This window comes from Coregonus lavaretus (assembly GCF_964263955.1).
Source record: "Coregonus lavaretus genome assembly, contig: HAP1_SCAFFOLD_765, whole genome shotgun sequence".
Taxonomy (NCBI): domain Eukaryota; kingdom Metazoa; phylum Chordata; class Actinopteri; order Salmoniformes; family Salmonidae; genus Coregonus; species Coregonus lavaretus.
Genome location: NW_028163825.1, coordinates 10,749 through 30,260, shown reverse-complemented (window position 1 = coordinate 30,260; position 19,512 = coordinate 10,749). Strand labels below are relative to the sequence as shown.

Sequence of the window (19,512 nt, the reverse complement as noted above, 5' to 3'; positions counted from 1 at the left end):
GTAAGAGACATGATGTCTAACCCCAGACTCTGAATGGTAAGAGACATGATGTCTAACCCCAGACTCTGAATGGTAAGAGACATGATGTCTAACCCCAGACTCTGAATGGTAAGAGACATGATGTCTAACCCCAGACTCTGAATGGTAAGAGACATGATGTCTAACCCAGACTCTGAATGGTAAGAGACATGATGTCTAACCCCAGACTCTGAATGGGAAGAGACATGATGTCTAACCCCAGACTCTGAATGGTAAGAGACATGATGTCTAACCCCAGACTCTGAATGGGAAGAGACATGATGTCTAACCCAGACTCTGAATGGTAAGAGACATGATGTCTAACCCCAGACTCTGAATGGGAAGAGACATGATGTCTAACCCCAGACTCTGAATGGTAAGAGACATGATGTCTAACCCCAGACTCTGAATGGGAAGAGACATGATGTCTAACCCCAGACTCTGAATGGTAAGAGACATGATGTCTAACCCAGATACCCTATGTTAATGATGTCTGCTCCAGGATCCTGACGGGTTCCTACGATAAGACGGCCAGGATCTGGTCTCTGGAGGGCAAGGCTGTGATGACGGTGGCCGGACACACGGACGTGGTGAAGGACGTGGCCTGGGTCAAGAGAGGTGAGGGGGAGGGTCTGGGTCAAGAGAGGTGAGGGGGAGGGTCTGGGTCAAGAGAGGTGAGGGGGAGGGTCTGGGTCAAGAGAGGTGAGGGGGAGGGTCTGGGTCAAGAGAGGTGAGGGGGAGGGTCTGGGTCAAGAGAGGGGGGGGGAGGGTCTGGGTCAAGAGAGGTGAGGGTCTGGGTCAAGAGGGGGGGGGGGGGGGGGTCTGGGTCAAGAGAGGTGAGGGGGAGGGTCTGGGTCAAGAGGGGGGGGGGGGGGGGGGTCTGGGTCAAGAGAGGTGAGGGGGAGGGTCTGGGTCAAGAGAGGGGGGGGGAGGGTCTGGGTCAAGAGAGGTGAGGGTCTGGGTCAAGAGGGGGGGGGGGGTCAAGAGAGGTGAGGGGGAGGGTCTGGGTCAAGAGAGGTGAGGGGGAGGGTCAAGAGAGGTGAGTGGTCTAAGGCACTGCATCGCAGTGCTAGCTGTGCCACTAGAGATCCTGGTTCGAATCCAGGCTCTGTCGTAGCCGGCCGTGACCGGGAGACCAATGGGGCGGCGCACAATTGGCCCAGCGTCGTCTAGGGTAGGGGAGGGAATGGCCGGCAGGGATGTAGCTCAGTTGGTAGAGCATGGCGTTTGCAACGGCAGGGTTGTGGGTTCGATTCCCACGGGGGTATGAAAAATAAAAATTAAATAATGTAAGTCGCTCTGGATAAGAGTGTCTGCTAAATGACGTAAAATGCGAGAGAGGTGAGGGGGAGGGTGAAGAGAGGTGAGGGGGAGGGTGAAGAGAGGTGAGGGGGAGGGTCTGGGTCAAGAGAGGTGAGGGGGAGGATGAAGAGAGGTGAGGGGGAGGATGAAGAGAGGTGAGGGGGAGGGTCTGGGTCTGGGTCACTTGGAGCTGATTTGCTGGTGTTTTTACAGTTTTTTATTTCCAACAATTTTAAAATAAAATTGCTCAACTTGGGTTAGGGAAATAAAATCACCCGCTGGGGCGGCCAGTTGGGGAACCCTGGTCTAGATGGTCTCATCCTGACACCCCTATGTTTGTCTAGATGGTCTGACCTCCCTGCTGCTCACTGCCTCTCTGGACCAAACCATTCTGCTGTGGGAGTGGAACTCTGAGAGGAACAAGCTGAAAGCTAGACACTGTTGCCGTGGACACGCTGGGAGCGTTGACACTATCGCCACTGATCCCACACGCACTAAGGTGAGGGGGGGGAGGAGAAGACATGGAGGAGAAGAGGGGTGAGAAGGAGGAGGGGGGGAGAAGAGGGGGGGGAGAAGACAGGAAGGAGAAGGGGGGGAGAAGACAGGAAGGAGAAGAGGGGGGGAGAAGACAGGAAGGAGAAGGGGGGAGAAGACAGGAAGGGGGGAGAAGACAGGAAGGGGGGGAGAAGACAGGAAGGAGAAGGGGGGGAGAAGACAGGAAGGAGAAGAGGGGGGGAGAAGACAGGAAGGAGAAGGGGGGAGAAGACAGGAAAGAGAGGGGGGGGAGAAGACAGGAAGGAGAAGGGGGGGAGAAGACAGGAAGGAGAGGGGGGGAGAAGACAGGAAGGAGAGGGGGGGGAGAAGACAGGAAGGAGAAGGGGGGGAGAAGACAGGAAGGAGAGGGGGGGGGAGAAGACAGGAAGGAGAAGAGGGGGAGAAATATGATTTATTATTATTATTCTAGATATGCAGCTGTCTACGTCACTGCTCAGGAACTAATAGATGTGTTTTGTCTTCATTCCTCTCAGTTCTGCAGTGGTTCCTGGGACAAGATGCTGAAGATCTGGTCAGCAGGTACAGTCCTATTGGATTAGTTTACAGCTCCCTGCTCTCTATAGGATCCATGTTAACTGTGGATCTCCTGTGTTATCCCTGCTAACTGTTCTGTTGTCCTGCCAGTGGCCACGGAGGAGGAGGAGGAGGAGGAAGAGGAGACTCCCAGCAGACCCAGGAAGAAACAGAAGACTGAACAGCTGGGACTGACCAGGGTGAGGAGAGCAGCCTAACCCTTACCTTACCCCAGACTAACCCTATCAGACTGACCAGGGTGAGGAGAGCAGCCTAACCCTTACCTTAACCCAGACTAACCCTATCAGACTGACCAGGGTGAGGAGAGCAGCCTAACCCTTACCTTAACCCAGACTAACCCTATCAGACTGACCAGGGTGAGGAGAGCAGCCTAACCCTTACCTTACCCCAGACTAACCCTATCAGACTGACCAGGGTGAGGAGAGCAGCCTAACCCTTACCTTAACCCAGACTAACCCTATCAGACTGACCAGGGTGAGGAGAGCAGCCTAACCCTTACCTTACCCCAGACTAACCCTATCAGACTGACCAGGGTGAGGAGAGCAGCCTAACCCTTACCTTACCCCAGACTAACCCTATCAGACTGACCAGGGTGAGGAGAGCAGCCTAACCCTTACCTTACCCCAGACTAACCCTATCAGACTGACCAGGGTGAGGAGAGCAGCCTAACCCTTACCTTAACCCAGACTAACCCTATCAGACTGACCAGGGTGAGGAGAGCAGCCTAACCCTTACCTTAACCCAGACTAACCCTATCAGACTGACCAGGGTGAGGAGAGCAGCCTAACCCTTACCTTAACCCAGACTAACCCTATCAGACTGACCAGGGTGAGGAGAGCAGCCTAACCCTTACCTTAACCCAGACTAACCCTATCAGACTGACCAGGGTGAGGAGAGCAGCCTAACCCTTACCTTAACCCAGACTAACCCTATCAGACTGACCAGGGTGAGGAGAGCAGCCTAACCCTTACCTTAACCCAGACTAACCCTATCAGACTGACCAGGGTGAGGAGAGCAGCCTAACCCTTACCTTAACCCAGACTAACCCTATCAGACTGACCAGGGTGAGGAGAGCAGCCTAACCCTTACCTTAACCCAGACTAACCCTATCAGACTGACCAGGGTGAGGAGAGCAGCCTAACCCTTACCTTAACCCAGACTAACCCTATCAGACTGACCAGGGTGAGGAGAGCAGCCTAACCCTTACCTTAACCCAGACTAACCCTATCAGACTGACCAGGGTGAGGAGAGCAGCCTAACCCTTACCTTAACCCAGACTAACCCTATCAGACTGACCAGGGTGAGGAGAGCAGCCTAACCCTTACCTTAACCCAGACTAACCCTATCAGACTGACCAGGGTGAGGAGAGCAGCCTAACCCTTACCTTAACCCAGACTAACCCTATCAGACGGACCAGGGTGAGGAGAGCAGCCTAACCCTTACCTTAACCCAGACTAACCCTATCAGACGGACCAGGGTAAGGAGCGTTAGGGATGGGTTATAGCTATGTTTTGTTCTGTGGTAGTGAACTGGGTCTTCAGACATGTTTGGAATGTTCTCTCCTCATGATGTTACCCAGGGTTAGGGGCTCCCAGGTCCCTCATCTTCCTCCTCTAGATACCCCTCATGATGTTACCCAGGGTTAGGGGCTCCCAGGTCATCTTCCTCCTCTAGATACCCCTCATGATGTTACCCAGGGTTAGGGGCTCCCAGGTCATCTTCCTCCTCTAGATACCCCTCATGATGTTACCCAGGGTTAGGGGCTCCCAGGTCATCTTCCTCCTGTAGATACCCCTCATGATGTTACCCAGGGTTAGGGGCTCCCAGGTCATCTTCCTCCTCTAGATACCCCTCATGATGTTACCCAGGGTTAGGGGCTCCCAGGTCATCTTCCTCCTCTAGATACCCCTCATGATGTTACCCAGGGTTAGGGGCTCCCAGGTCATCTTCCTCCTCTAGATACCCCTCATGATGTTACCCAGGGTTAGGGGCTCCCAGGTCATCTTCCTCCTCTAGATACCCCTCATGATGTTACCCAGGGTTAGGGGCTCCCAGGTCATCTTCCTCCTCTAGATACCCCTCATGATGTTACCCAGGGTTAGGGGCTCCCAGGTCATCTTCCTCCTCTAGATACCCCTCATGATGTTACCCAGGGTTAGGGGCTCCCAGGTCATCTTCCTCCTCTAGATACCCCTCATGATGTTACCCAGGGTTAGGGGCTCCCAGGTCCCTCATCTTCCTCCTCTAGATACCCCTCATGATGTTACCCAGGGTTAGGGGCTCCCAGGTCCCTCATCTTCCTCCTCTATATACCCCTCATGATGTTACCCAGGGTTAGGGGCTCCCAGGTCATCTTCCTCCTCTATATACCCCTCATGATGTTACCCAGGGTTAGGGGCTCCCAGGTCATCTTCCTCCTCTAGATACCCCTCATGATGTTACCCAGGGTTAGGGGCTCCCAGGTCCCTCATCTTCCTCCTCTAGATACCCCTCATGATGTTACCCAGGGTTAGGGGCTCCCAGGTCATCTTCCTCCTCTAGATACCCCTCATGATGTTACCCAGGGTTAGGGGCTCCCAGGTCATCTTCCTCCTCTAGATACCCCTCATGATGTTACCCAGGGTTAGGGGCTCCCAGGTCATCTTCCTCCTCTAGATACCCCTCATGATGTTACCCAGGGTTAGGGGCTCCCAGGTCATCTTCCTCCTCTAGATACCCCTCATGATGTTACCCAGGGTTAGGGGCTCCCAGGTCCCTCATCTTCCTCCTCTAGATACCCCTCATGATGTTACCCAGGGTTAGGGGCTCCCAGGTCATCTTCCTCCTCTAGATACCCCTCATGATGTTACCCAGGGTTAGGGGCTCCCAGGTCATCTTCCTCCTCTAGATACCCCTCATGATGTTACCCAGGGTTAGGGGCTCCCAGGTCATCTTCCTCCTCTAGATACCCCTCATGATGTTACCCAGGGTTAGGGGCTCCCAGGTCATCTTCCTCCTCTAGATACCCCTCATGATGTTACCCAGGGTTAGGGGCTCCCAGGTCCCTCATCTTCCTCCTCTAGATACCCCTCATGATGTTACCCAGGGTTAGGGGCTCCCAGGTCATCTTCCTCCTCTAGATACCCCTCATGATGTTACCCAGGGTTAGGGGCTCCCAGGTCCCTCATCTTCCTCCTCTAGATACCCCTCATGATGTTACCCAGGGTTAGGGGCTCCCAGGTCCCTCATCTTCCTCCTCTAGATACCCCTCATGATGTTACCCAGGGTTAGGGGCTCCCAGGTCATCTTCCTCCTCTAGATACCCCTCAATGTTACCCAGGGTTAGGGGCTCCCAGGTCATCTTCCTCCTCTAGATACCCCTCATGATGTTACCCAGGGTTAGGGGCTCCCAGGTCATCTTCCTCCACTAGATACCCCTCATGATGTTACCCAGGGTTAGGGGCTCCCAGGTCATCTTCCTCCTCTAGATACCCCTCATGATGTTACCCAGGGTTAGGGGCTCCCAGGTCCCTCATCTTCCTCCTCTAGATACCCCTCATGATGTTACCCAGGGTTAGGGGCTCCCAGGTCATCTTCCTCCTCTAGATACCCCTCATGATGTTACCCAGGGTTAGGGGCTCCCAGGTCCCTCATCTTCCTCCTCTAGATACCCCTCATGATGTTACCCAGGGTTAGGGGCTCCCAGGTCATCTTCCTCCTCTAGATACCCCTCATGATGTTACCCAGGGTTAGGGGCTCCCAGGTCCCTCATCTTCCTCCTCTAGATACCCCTCATGATGTTACCCAGGGTTAGGGGCTCCCAGGTCCCTCATCTTCCTCCTCTAGATACCCCTCATGATGTTACCCAGGGTTAGGGGCTCCCAGGTCATCTTCCTCCTCTAGATACCCCTCATGATGTTACCCAGGGTTAGGGGCTCCCAGGTCATCTTCCTCCTCTAGATACCCCTCAATGTTACCCAGGGTTAGGGGCTCCCAGGTCATCTTCCTCCTCTAGATACCCCTCATGATGTTACCCAGGGTTAGGGGCTCCCAGGTCATCTTCCTCCTCTAGATACCCCTCATGATGTTACCCAGGGTTAGGGGCTCCCAGGTCATCTTCCTCCTCTAGATACCCCTCATGATGTTACCCAGGGTTAGGGGCTCCCAGGTCATCTTCCTCCTCTAGATACCCCTCATGATGTTACCCAGGGTTAGGGGCTCCCAGGTCATCTTCCTCCTCTAGATACCCCTCATGATGTTACCCAGGGTTAGGGGCTCCCAGGTCATCTTCCTCCTCTAGATACCCCTCATGATGTTACCCAGGGTTAGGGGCTCCCAGGGTTAGGGGCTCCCAGGGTTAGGGGCTCCCAGGGTTAGGGGCTCCCAGGGTTAGGGGCTCCCAGGGTTAGGGGCCCCCAGGGTTAGGGGCTCCCAGTAGTGTATTAATCATCTTCCTCCTCTAGACTCCCCTCATGACATTGTCTGGTCACAACGAGGCGGTGTCGTCTGTCCTCTGGTTGGACAGCGAGGAGATCTGCAGTGCATCCTGGGACCACACCATCCGACTCTGGAACGCCGAGACCGGAGGCGTGAAGACCACACTGGTGAGAGACTCCCTAACCCTAACCCTAGACCACACTGGTGAGAGACTCCCTAGACCACACTGGTGAGAGACTCCCTAGACCACACTGGGGAGAGACTCCCTAGACCACACTGGGGAGAGACTCCCTAGACCACACTGGGGAGAGACTCCCTAGACCACACTGGGGAGAGACTCCCTAACCCTAACCCTAGACCACACTGGGGAGAGACTCCCTAGACCACACTGGGGAGAGACTCCCTAACCCTAACCCTAGACCACACTGGGGAGAGACTCCCTAACCCTAACCCTAGACCACACTGGGGAGAGACTCCCTAACCCTAACCCTAGACCACACTGGGGAGAGACTCCCTAGACCACACTGGGGAGAGACTCCCTAACCCTAACCCTAGACCCCACTGGGGAGAGACTCCCTAGACCACACTGGGGAGAGACTCCCTAGACCACACTGGGGAGAGACTCCCTAACCCTAGACCACACTGGGGAGAGACTCCCTAGACTCCACTGGGGAGAGACTCCCTAGACCACACTGGTGAGAGACTCCCTAACCCTAACCCTAGACCACACTGGGAGAGACTCCCTAGACCACACTGGGGAGAGACTCCCTAACCCTAACCCTAACCCTAGACCACACTGGGAGAGACTCCCTAGACCACACTGGGGAGAGACTCCCTAGACCACACTGGGGAGAGACTCCCTAGACCACACTGGGGAGAGACTCCCTAACCCTAACCCTAGACCACACTGGGGAGAGACTCCCTAACCCTAACCCTAGACCCCACTGGGGAGAGACTCCCTAACCCTAACCCTAGACCTCACTGGGGAGAGACTCCCTAACCCTAACCCTAGACCACACTGGGGAGAGACTCCCTAGACCCCACTGGGGAGAGACTCCCTAGACCACACTGGGGAGAGACTCCCTAGACCACACTGGGGAGAGACTCCCTAGACCACACTGGGGAGAGACTCCCTAGACCACACTGGGGAGAGACTCCCTAGACCACACTGGGGAGAGACTCCCTAGACCACACTGGGGAGAGACTCCCTAGACCACACTGGGGAGAGACTCCCTAGACCACACTGGGGAGAGACTCCCTAGACCACACTGGGGAGAGACTCCCTAACCCTAACCCTAGACCACACTGGGGAGAGACTCCCTAGACTCCACTGGGGAGAGACTCCCTAGACCACACTGGGAGAGACTCCCTAGACCACACTGGGGAGAGACTCCCTAGACCACACTGGGGAGAGACTCCCTAGACCACACTGGGGAGAGACTCCCTAACCCTAACCCTAGACCACACTGGGGAGAGACTCCCTAGACCACACTGGGGAGAGACTCCCTAACCCTAACCCTAGACCTCACTGGTGAGAGACTCCCTAACCCTAACCCTAGACCTCACTGGTGAGAGACTCCCTAGACCACACTGGGGAGAGACTCCCTAACCCTAACCCTAGACCACACTGGGGAGAGACTCCCTAGACTCCACTGGGGAGAGACTCCCTAGACCACACTGGGGAGAGACTCCCTAACCCTAACCCTAGACCTCACTGGGAGAGACTCCCTAGACCACACTGGGGAGAGACTCCCTAGACCACACTGGGGAGAGACTCCCTAACCCTAACCCTAACCCCACTGGGGAGAGACTCCCTAACCCTAACCCTAGACCCCACTGGGGAGAGACTCCCTAACCCTAACCCTAGACCACACTGGGGAGAGACTCCCTAACCCTAACCCTAGACCACACTGGGGAGAGACTCCCTAACCCTAACCCTAGACCACACTGGGGAGAGACTCCCTAACCCTAACCCTAGACCACACTGGGGAGAGACTCCCTAACCCTAACCCTAACCCTAGACCCCACTGGGGAGAGACTCCCTAGACCACACTGGGGAGAGACTCCCTAGACCACACTGGGGAGAGACTCCCTAACCCTAGACCACACTGGGGAGAGACTCCCTAGACCACACTGGGGAGAGACTCCCTAGACCACACTGGGGAGAGACTCCCTAGACCACACTGGGGAGAGACTCCCTAGACCACACTGGTGAGAGACTCCCTAACCCTAACCCTAGACCACACTGGGGAGAGACTCCCTAACCCTAGACCACACTGGGGAGAGACTCCCTAGACCACACTGGGGAGAGACTCCCTAACCCTAGACCACACTGGGGAGAGACTCCCTAGACCACACTGGGGAGAGACTCCCTAGACCACACTGGGGAGAGACTCCCTAGACCACACTGGTGAGAGACTCCCTAGACCACACTGGGGAGAGACTCCCTAGACCACACTGGGGAGAGACTCCCTAGACCACACTGGGAGAGACTCCCTAGACCACACTGGGGAGAGACTCCCTAGACCACACTGGGAGAGACTCCCTAGACCACACTGGGGAGAGACTCCCTAGACCACACTGGGGAGAGACTCCCTAACCCTAACCCTAGACCACACTGGGGAGAGACTCCCTAGACCACACTGGGGAGAGACTCCCTAGACCACACTGGGGAGAGACTCCCTAACCCTAACCCTAGACCACACTGGGGAGAGACTCCCTATACCCCACTGGTGAGAGACTCCCTAGACCACACTGGGGAGAGACTCCCTAGACCACACTGGGGAGAGACTCCCTAACCCTAACCCTAGACCACACTGGGGAGAGACTCCCTAACCCTAACCCTAGACCACACTGGGGAGAGACTCCCTAACCCTAACCCTAGACCACACTGGGAGAGACTCCCTAGACCACACTGTGGAGAGACTCCCTAGACCACACTGGGAGAGACTCCCTAGACCACACTGGGGAGAGACTCCCTAACCCTAACCCTAGACCTCACTGGGGAGAGACTCCCTAGACCACACTGGGGAGAGACTCCCTAACCCTAACCCTAGACCTCACTGGTGAGAGACTCCCTAGACCACACTGGGGAGAGACTCCCTAACCCTAACCCTAGACCTCACTGGGAGAGACTCCCTAGACCACACTGGGGAGAGACTCCTTAGACCACACTGGGGAGAGACTCCCTAGACCACACTGGGGAGAGACTCCCTAACCCTAACCCTAACCCCACTGGGGAGAGACTCCCTAACCCTAACCCTAGACCCCACTGGTGAGAGACTCCCTAACCCTAACCCTAGACCACACTGGGGAGAGACTCCCTAACCCTAACCCTAACCCTAGACCCCACTGGGGAGAGACTCCCTAGACCACACTGGGGAGAGACTCCCTAGACCACACTGGGGAGAGACTCCCTAACCCTAACCCTAGACCCCACTGGGGAGAGACTCCCTAGACCACACTGGGGAGAGACTCCCTAGACCACACTGGGGAGAGACTCCCTAGACCACACTGGGGAGAGACTCCCTAACCCTAACCCTAGACCACACTGGGGAGAGACTCCCTAACCCTAACCCTAGACCACACTGGGGAGAGACTCCCTAACCCTAACCCTAGACCACACTGGGGAGAGACTCCCTAACCCTAACCCTAGACCACACTGGGAGAGACTCCCTAACCCTAACCCTAGACCACACTGGGGAGAGACTCCCTAGACCCCACTGGGGAGAGACTCCCTAGACCACACTGGTGAGAGACTCCCTAGACCACACTGGGGAGAGACTCCCTAGACCACACTGGGGAGAGACTCCCTAACCCTAACCCTAGACCACACTGGGGAGAGACTCCCTAGACCACACTGGGGAGAGACTCCCTAGACCACACTGGGGAGAGACTCCCTAACCCTAACCCTAGACCCCACTGGTGAGAGACTCCCTAGACCACACTGGGGAGAGACTCCCTATACCCCACTGGTGAGAGACTCCCTAGACCACACTGGGGAGAGACTCCCTAGACCACACTGGGGAGAGACTCCCTAACCCTAACCCTAGACCACACTGGGGAGAGACTCCCTAACCCTAACCCTAGACCACACTGGGGAGAGACTCCCTAACCCTAACCCTAGACCACACTGGGAGAGACTCCCTAGACCACACTGGGGAGAGACTCCCTAGACCACACTGGGGAGAGACTCCCTAGACCACACTGGGGAGAGACTCCCTAACCCTAACCCTAGACCACACTGGGGAGAGACTCCCTAACCCTAACCCTAGACCACACTGGGGAGAGACTCCCTAACCCTAACCCTAGACCACACTGGGAGAGACTCCCTAGACCTCACTGGTGAGAGACTCCCTAGACCACACTGGGGAGAGACTCCCTAGACCACACTGGGGAGAGACTCCCTAGACCACACTGGGGAGAGACTCCCTAACCCTAGACCTCACTGGTGAGAGACTCCCTAACCCTAACCCTAGACCACACTGGGGAGAGACTCCCTAGACCACACTGGGGAGAGACTCCCTAACCCTAACCCTAGACCACACTGGGGAGAGACTCCCTAGACCACACTGGGGAGAGACTCCCTAACCCTAACCCTAGACCACACTGGGGAGAGACTCCCTAGACCACACTGGGGAGAGACTCCCTAACCCTAACCCTAGACCTCACTGGTGAGAGACTCCCTAACCCTAACCCTAGACCACACTGGGGAGAGACTCCCTAGACCACACTGGGGAGAGACTCCCTAGACCACACTGGGGAGAGACTCCCTAACCCTAACCCTAGACCACACTGGGGAGAGACTCCCTAGACTCCACTGGGGAGAGACTCCCTAGACCACACTGGGGAGAGACTCCTTAGACCACACTGTGGAGAGACTCCCTAGACCACACTGGGAGAGACTCCCTAGACCACACTGGGGAGAGACTCCCTAGACCACACTGGGGAGAGACTCCCTAACCCTAACCCTAGACCACACTGGGGAGAGACTCCCTAGACCACACTGGGGAGAGACTCCCTAACCCTAACCCTAGACCACACTGGGGAGAGACTCCCTAGACCACACTGGGGAGAGACTCCCTAACCCTAACCCTAGACCACACTGGGGAGAGACTCCCTAGACCACACTGGGGAGAGACTCCTTAGACCACACTGTGGAGAGACTCCCTAGACCACACTGGGGAGAGACTCCCTAGACCACACTGGGGAGAGACTCCCTAACCCTAACCCTAGACCACACTGGGAGAGACTCCCTAGACCACACTGGGGAGAGACTCCCTAGACCACACTGGGGAGAGACTCCCTAACCCTAACCCTAGACCTCACTGGGAGAGACTCCCTAGACCACACTGGGGAGAGACTCCCTAGACCACACTGGGGAGAGACTCCCTAGACCACACTGGGGAGAGACTCCCTAACCCTAACCCTAGACCACACTGGGGAGAGACTCCCTAGACCACACTGGGGAGAGACTCCCTAACCCTAACCCTAGACCCCACTGGGGAGAGACTCCCTTACCCTAGACCACACTGGGGAGAGACTCCCTAGACCACACTGGGGAGAGACTCCCTAGACCACACTGGGGAGAGACTCCCTAACCCTAGACCACACTGGGGAGAGACTCCCTAGACCCCACTGGGGAGAGACTCCCCTCACAACCTCTTAGTTGATAACTGATAAGTTGATCTCCCCTTCTCTTCTTCTCTATAGACGGGCAGTAAGGTGTTTAACCATGTCTCCTACTCTCCACTGTGTCGGCGCCTGGCCTCTGGCAGCACTGACAGACACGTCAGGCTGTGGGACCCTCGCTCCAAAGGTCACAACTAAATCACATCACTTCATTTAAACATCTCCTTGCACTTTCCAATGTACATTAGAACATCTCTCTTGGGTGTGTGTATTTGTAATTATTAAGGATCCCCATTAGTTCCTGCCAAGGCAGCAGCTACTCTTCCTGGGGTTTATTATGGATCCCCATTAGTTCCTGCCAAGGCAGCAGCTACTCTTCCTGGGGTTTATTATGGATCCCCATTAGTTCCTGCCAAGGCAGCAGCTACTCTTCCTGGGGTCCAGCAACATTAAGGCAGTTATAATTTCAAATATTACATGACATTACATTTCATAACACTTTACCCAATACATGTAGTGTGTTCCCTCAGGCCACTACTCCACTACCACATATTTACAATCCAACATCCATGTGTACGTGTGTGTAGAGTGCCTGTCTCTTCCCAGTCCCTGCTGTTCCATAAGGTGTGTGTGTGTGTGTGTGTGTAGAGTGCCTGTCTCTTCCCAGTCCCCGCTGTTCCATAAGGTGTGTGTGTGTGTGTGTGTGTAGAGTGCCTATCTCTTCCCAGTCCCCGCTGTTCCATAAGGTGTGTGTGTGTGTGTGTGTGTAGAGTGCCTGTCTCTTCCCAGTCCCTGCTGGTCCATAAGGTGTGTGTGTGTGTGTGTGTGTAGAGTGCCTGTCTCTTCCCAGTCCCTGCTGGTCCATAAGGTGTGTGTGTGTGTGTGTGTAGAGTGCCTGTCTCTTCCCAGTCCCTGCTGTTCCATAAGGTGTGTGTGTATCTTGTGTGTGTGTGTGTGTGTGTGTGTGTGTGTGTAGACGGGTCGTTGGTGCTGCTGTCTCTTACCTCTCACAGCGGCTGGGTCACGGCGGTGAAGTGGGCTCCTTCCCATGAGCACCAGCTGGTGTCTGGTTCCCTCGACAACGTGGTCAAACTCTGGGACACCAGGAGGTCTGTATTCTGGGGGGGTTAGGGGTAGAGGCTGGGAGGTAGGGGGGTAGGGTTAGAGGGGGTAGGGGGTAGGATTAGAGGCTGGGAGATAGGGGGTAGGGGTAGAGGCTGGGAGGTAGGGGGTAGGATTAGAGGTTGGGAGATAGGGGGTAGGGTTAGAGGCTGGGAGATAGGGGGTAGGGTTAGAGGCTGGGAGATAGGGGGTAGGGTTAGAGGCTGGGAGATAGGGGGTAGGGTTAGAGGCTGGGAGATAGGGGGTAGGGTTAGAGGCTGGGAGATAGGGGGTAGGGTTAGAGGCTGGGAGATAGGGGGTAGGGTTAGAGGCTGGGAGATAGGGGGTAGGGTTAGAGGCTGGGAGATAGGGGGTAGGGTTAGAGGCTGGGAGATAGGGGGTAGGGTTAGAGGCTGGGAGATAGGGGGTAGGGTTAGAGGAGGTAGGGTTAGAGGAGGTAGGGGGGTAGGGTTAGGGGTTAGAGGTTAGGGGTTAGATGGGGTAGAGGTCAGAGGATCTAGTGTTTACTAAAAGTGTGTTTGTGTTCCAGCTGCAAGACTCCTCTGTATGATGTGTCTGCCCATGAGGACAAGGTGCTCTGTGTGGACTGGACTGACAGCAGGGTGAGACACCCTGGATTCACCTGTAGAGACACCAACACACATCTAGCCTGGATTCACCTGTAGAGACACCAACACACATCTAGCCTGGATTCCCCTGTAGAGACACCATCTAGCCTGGATTCACCTGTAGAGACACCAACACACATCTAGCCTGGATTCACCTGTAGAGACACCAACACACATCTAGCCTGGATTCCCCTGTAGAGACACCAACACACATCTAGCCTGGATTCACCTGTAGAGACACCAACACACATCTAGCCTGGATTCACCTGTAGAGACACCAACACACATCTAGCCTGTATTCACCTGTAGAGACACCAACACACATCTAGCCTGGATTCACCTGTAGAGACACCATCTAGCCTGGATTCACCTGTAGAGACACCATCTAGCCTGGATTCACCTGTAGAGACACCATCTAGCCTGGATTCCCCTGTAGAGACACCAACACACATCTAGCCTGGATTCCCCTGTAGAGACACCAACACACATCTAGCCTGGATTCACCTGTAGAGACACCAACACACATCTAGCCTGGATTCCCCTGTAGAGACACCAACACACATCTAGCCTGGATTCACCTGTAGAGACACCATCTAGCCTGGATTCACCTGTAGAGACACCATCTAGCCTGGATTCCCCTGTAGAGACACCATCTAGCCTGTATTCACCTGTAGAGACACCAACACACATCTAGCCTGTATTCACCTGCAGAGACACCATCTAGCCTGGATTCACCTGTAGAGACACCATCACACATCTAGCCTGGATTCACCTGTAGAGACACCAACACACATCTAGCCTGGATTCACCTGTAGAGACACCATCTAGCCTGTATTCACCTGTAGAGACACCATCTAGCCTGGATTCCCCTGTAGAGACACCATCTAGCCTGGATTCACCTGTAGAGACACCATCTAGCCTGGATTCACCTGTAGAGACACCATCTAGCCTGGATTCACCTGTAGAGACACCATCTAGCCTGTATTCACCTGTAGAGACACCATCACACATCTAGCCTGGATTCACCTGTAGAGACACCAACACACATCTAGCCTGGATTCACCTGTAGAGACACCATCTAGCCTGTATTCACCTGTAGAGACACCATCTAGCCTGGATTCCCCTGTAGAGACACCATCTAGCCTGGATTCACCTGTAGAGACACCATCTAGCCTGGATTCACCTGTAGAGACACCATCTAGCCTGGATTCACCTGTAGAGACACCAACACACATCTAGCCTGGATTCACCTGTAGAGACACCAACACACATCTAGCCTGGATTCCCCTGTAGAGACACCAACACACATCTAGCCTGGATTCCCCTGTAGAGACACCAACACACATCTAGCCTGGATTCACCTGTAGAGACACAAACACACATCTAGCCTGGATTCACCTGTAGAGACACCATCTAGCCTGGATTCACCTGTAGAGACACCAACACACATCTAGCCTGGATTCACCTGTAGAGACACCATCTAGCCTGGATTCCCCTGTAGAGACACCAACACACATCTAGCCTGGATTCACCTGTAGAGACACCATCTAGCCTGGATTCACCTGTAGAGACACCAACACACATCTAGCCTGGATTCACCTGTAGAGACACCAACACACATCTAGCCTGGATTCCCCTGTAGAGACACCAACACACATCTAGCCTGGATTCACCTGTAGAGACACCAACACACATCTAGCCTGGATTCCCCTGTAGAGACACCATCACACATCTAGCCTGGATTCACCTGTAGAGACACCAACACACATCTAGCCTGGATTCCCCTGTAGAGACACCAACACACATCTAGCCTGGATTCACCTGTAGAGACACCATCTAGCCTGGATTCACCTGTAGAGACACCATCTAGCCTGGATTCACCTGTAGAGACACCAACACACATCTAGCCTGGATTCCCCTGTAGAGACACCAACACACATCTAGCCTGGATTCCCCTGTAGAGACACCATCTAGCCTGGATTCCCCTGTAGAGACACCATCTAGCCTGGATTCACCTGTAGAGACACCATCTAGCCTGGATTCACCTGTAGAGACACCAACACACATCTAGCCTGGATTCACCTGTAGAGACACCATCACACATCTAGCCTGGATTCCCCTGTAGAGACACCAACACACATCTAGCCTGTATTCCCCTGTAGAGACACCAACACACATCTAGCCTGGATTCACCTGTAGAGACACCAACACACATCTAGCCTGGATTCCCCTGTAGAGACACCATCTAGCCTGGATTCACCTGCAGAGACACCATCTAGCCTGGATTCCCCTGTAGAGACACCAACACACATCTAGCCTGGATTCACCTGTAGAGACACCAACACACATCTAGCCTGGATTCACCTGTAGAGACACCAACACACATCTAGCCTGGATTCACCTGTAGAGACACCAACACACATCTAGCCTGGATTCACCTGTAGAGACACCATCTAGCCTGGATTCACCTGTAGAGACACCATCTAGCCTGGATTCCCCTGTAGAGACACCATCTAGCCTGGATTCCCCTGTAGAGACACCATCTAGCCTGGATTCACCTGTAGAGACACCATCTAGCCTGGATTCACCTGCAGAGACACCAACACACATCTAGCCTGGATTCACCTGTAGAGACACCAACACACATCTAGCCTGGATTCCCCTGTAGAGACACCAACACACATCTAGCCTGGATTCACCTGTAGAGACACCATCTAGCCTGGATTCACCTGTAGAGACACCATCTAGCCTGGATTCCCCTGTAGAGACACCATCTAGCCTGGATTCCCCTGTAGAGACACCAACACACATCTAGCCTGGATTCCCCTGTAGAGACACCAACACACATCTAGCCTGGATTCACCTGTAGAGACACCAACACACATCTAGCCTGGATTCACCTGTAGAGACACCAACACACATCTAGCCTGGATTCACCTGTAGAGACACCAACACACATCTAGCCTGGATTCCCCTGTAGAGACACCAACACACATCTAGCCTGGATTCACCTGTAGAGACACCATCTAGCCTGGATTCACCTGTAGAGACACCAACACACATCTAGCCTGGATTCACCTGTAGAGACACCATCTAGCCTGGATTCACCTGTAGAGACACCAACACACATCTAGCCTGTATTCACCTGTAGAGACACCATCACACATCTAGCCTGGATTCACCTGTAGAGACACCATCTAGCCTGTATTCACCTGTAGAGACACCAACACACATCTAGCCTGGATTCCCCTGTAGAGACACCATCACACATCTAGCCTGTATTCACCTGTAGAGACACCATCACACATCTAGCCTGGATTCCCCTGTAGAGACACCATCACACATCTAGCCTGTATTCACCTGTAGAGACACCAACACACATCTAGCCTGGATTCACCTGTAGAGACACCATCTAGCCTGGATTCACCTGTAGAGACACCAACACACATCTAGCCTGGATTCCCCTGTAGAGACACCAACACACATCTAGCCTGGATTCCCCTGTAGAGACACCAACACACATCTAGCCTGGATTAACCTGTAGAGACACCATCTAGCCTGGATTCACCTGTAGAGACACCATCTAGCCTGGATTCACCTGTAGAGACACCATCTAGCCTGGATTCACCTGTAGAGACACCATCTAGCCTGGATTCCCCTGTATTCTGTCCAAGGTTTTGTGTTCCGTTTCTCTTCTAACTGGTGTACCTCCTCTCCTCTTGCAGTTGGTGTTGAGTGGAGGAGCTGACAACAAGCTGTACACATACAGATACACAGCCTGCGAGACGGACGCTGGAGCCTAGACTAGAGACAGACAGTATAGATATAGCACCAGTGTTCTTTATTGGATATTATTGAAATGCAGTATCCAGTCTTTGTGCTTATTCTGAATTCTAATTTGTTTTATTTTTGTTTTCTTAATGTTACTTTTTATTTCTCTCAGATGTATTATTGCCTGTTGATTAAAGCATTTCCTGATGTAGATATGTTTATTTATGAACAGCTACAGTTGTGTTGATGTTCTTCATGATATAAGATAGCCAAGATGACATACTGTTTTCTAAGATACAGATGGTCTCCATTTAATACTGCGTATGAATGTAACTACAGTTTACAGATTGAACTAGTGTATTGAGAACCATCAGTGGCAGGTCTCAATTCTCTATACTGCCCTCTGTTGGGATAGATGAATAGATCCAGGCCTACTGGGTTCATAAAGTCACATCATTCCTACTGTGGTTGTTAATCAGAATGTCTGTCTACATCCATGATATACCAGTATTTAAATACAATAACCACCCTGTCATCAGTTTTTCTGATGAAAGAACTTTGTATTTTACTGCTGCACCTTTTATTAGGGTTGTATTGTTGAAGATGCCGGTTTCACTAGTACATGATGTGCCCTGCAAACATTCCCCATTTCTCCTGCACCTCATCGAGTGAGGTTGGGGTTAGTGTCCTTCAGACGTTTTAAACTATAATGTTTGTCCAACTGGTTTGATCTGTGATGTTGAGACGTCCCCACAGCGGCCGGACAGAGGACAGACACTTTGCATATCCCGTTTCTGTGAGTCAGTTGTTGGTTGGTGGCTAGTGCTGCTAACGGTAGCTAGCTGGATACCCTGACTGCCGGACAAAGGGACTTCTGGACAGAGCTTCATTCAACGGTAAAGCCAAAACAATGTGATGATGCAAGACGTCTGCGTATTGCGTTTATATGGGCAACATTTTATCCGTAGACAAAGTCATTTGGACTAGCTAACGTTACGTTGGTTAGAATTAGCAGGTTATACTGCCGTAGGTTAGCATCAAGCTAGCGGCGCATCCTGGAAAACGTTGCAAACATTAGCTAGCTAGCTGGAACAGGAACTAGCAACATGCAGTTATTTACTAAACACGCACGTTGAGAAGAAACAGGTTTGATGTTGTGAGGGGTGGAATAACTGCATGGAGATCACTTGGCTTGGGCACCTACACGTAGCTAGCTCGCCATAAATTAGCAATAGCAGCTAGCTACCTCATAATGGTTACTAAACACCTGGTAACCAACCTGCTGGTTACTGGACACCTGGTAACCAACCTGCTGGTTACTGGACACCTGGTAACCAACCTGCTGGTTACTGAACACCTGGTAACCAACCTGCTGGTTACTGAACACCTGGTAACCAACCTGCTGATTACTAAACACCTGGTAACCAACCTGCTGGTTACTGGACACCTGGTAACCAACCTGCTGGTTACTGGACACCTGGTAACCAACCTGCTGGTTACTGAACACCTGGTAAACCACCTGCTGGTTACTGAACACCTGGTAACCAACCTGCTG

At 53.5% G+C, this 19,512-nt stretch overlaps 1 protein-coding gene and 1 long non-coding RNA gene across 2 annotated transcripts in view; one reads left to right on the top strand and one right to left on the bottom strand.

Moving 5' to 3' along the window:
- The window catches only part of LOC311117746 (ribosome biogenesis protein wdr12), a 48,293-nt gene extending 30,125 nt beyond the window's left edge, over nucleotides 1-18,168 (top strand). The window contains exons 5-13 of the mRNA XM_084192667.1: nucleotides 521-636; nucleotides 1,665-1,819; nucleotides 2,349-2,394; nucleotides 2,500-2,588; nucleotides 6,852-6,992; nucleotides 12,538-12,643; nucleotides 13,433-13,565; nucleotides 14,108-14,180; nucleotides 17,912-18,168. Of these exons, the coding sequence (XP_084048793.1) occupies nucleotides 521-636; nucleotides 1,665-1,819; nucleotides 2,349-2,394; nucleotides 2,500-2,588; nucleotides 6,852-6,992; nucleotides 12,538-12,643; nucleotides 13,433-13,565; nucleotides 14,108-14,180; nucleotides 17,912-17,989 (937 nt within the window). The 3' untranslated portion in view covers nucleotides 17,990-18,168. The remainder of the gene's footprint in view (nucleotides 1-520; nucleotides 637-1,664; nucleotides 1,820-2,348; nucleotides 2,395-2,499; nucleotides 2,589-6,851; nucleotides 6,993-12,537; nucleotides 12,644-13,432; nucleotides 13,566-14,107; nucleotides 14,181-17,911) is intronic.
- Nucleotides 14,196-17,900, bottom strand: LOC311117747. Its single transcript, XR_014611707.1, has 6 exons — nucleotides 17,725-17,900; nucleotides 17,295-17,388; nucleotides 16,812-17,264; nucleotides 15,585-16,744; nucleotides 14,959-15,547; nucleotides 14,196-14,824 (listed from the first exon to the last, which is right to left on the bottom strand). It is a non-coding gene; the product is annotated as an uncharacterized lncRNA (long non-coding RNA).
- Nucleotides 18,169-19,512: the final 1,344 nt, after the last annotated feature.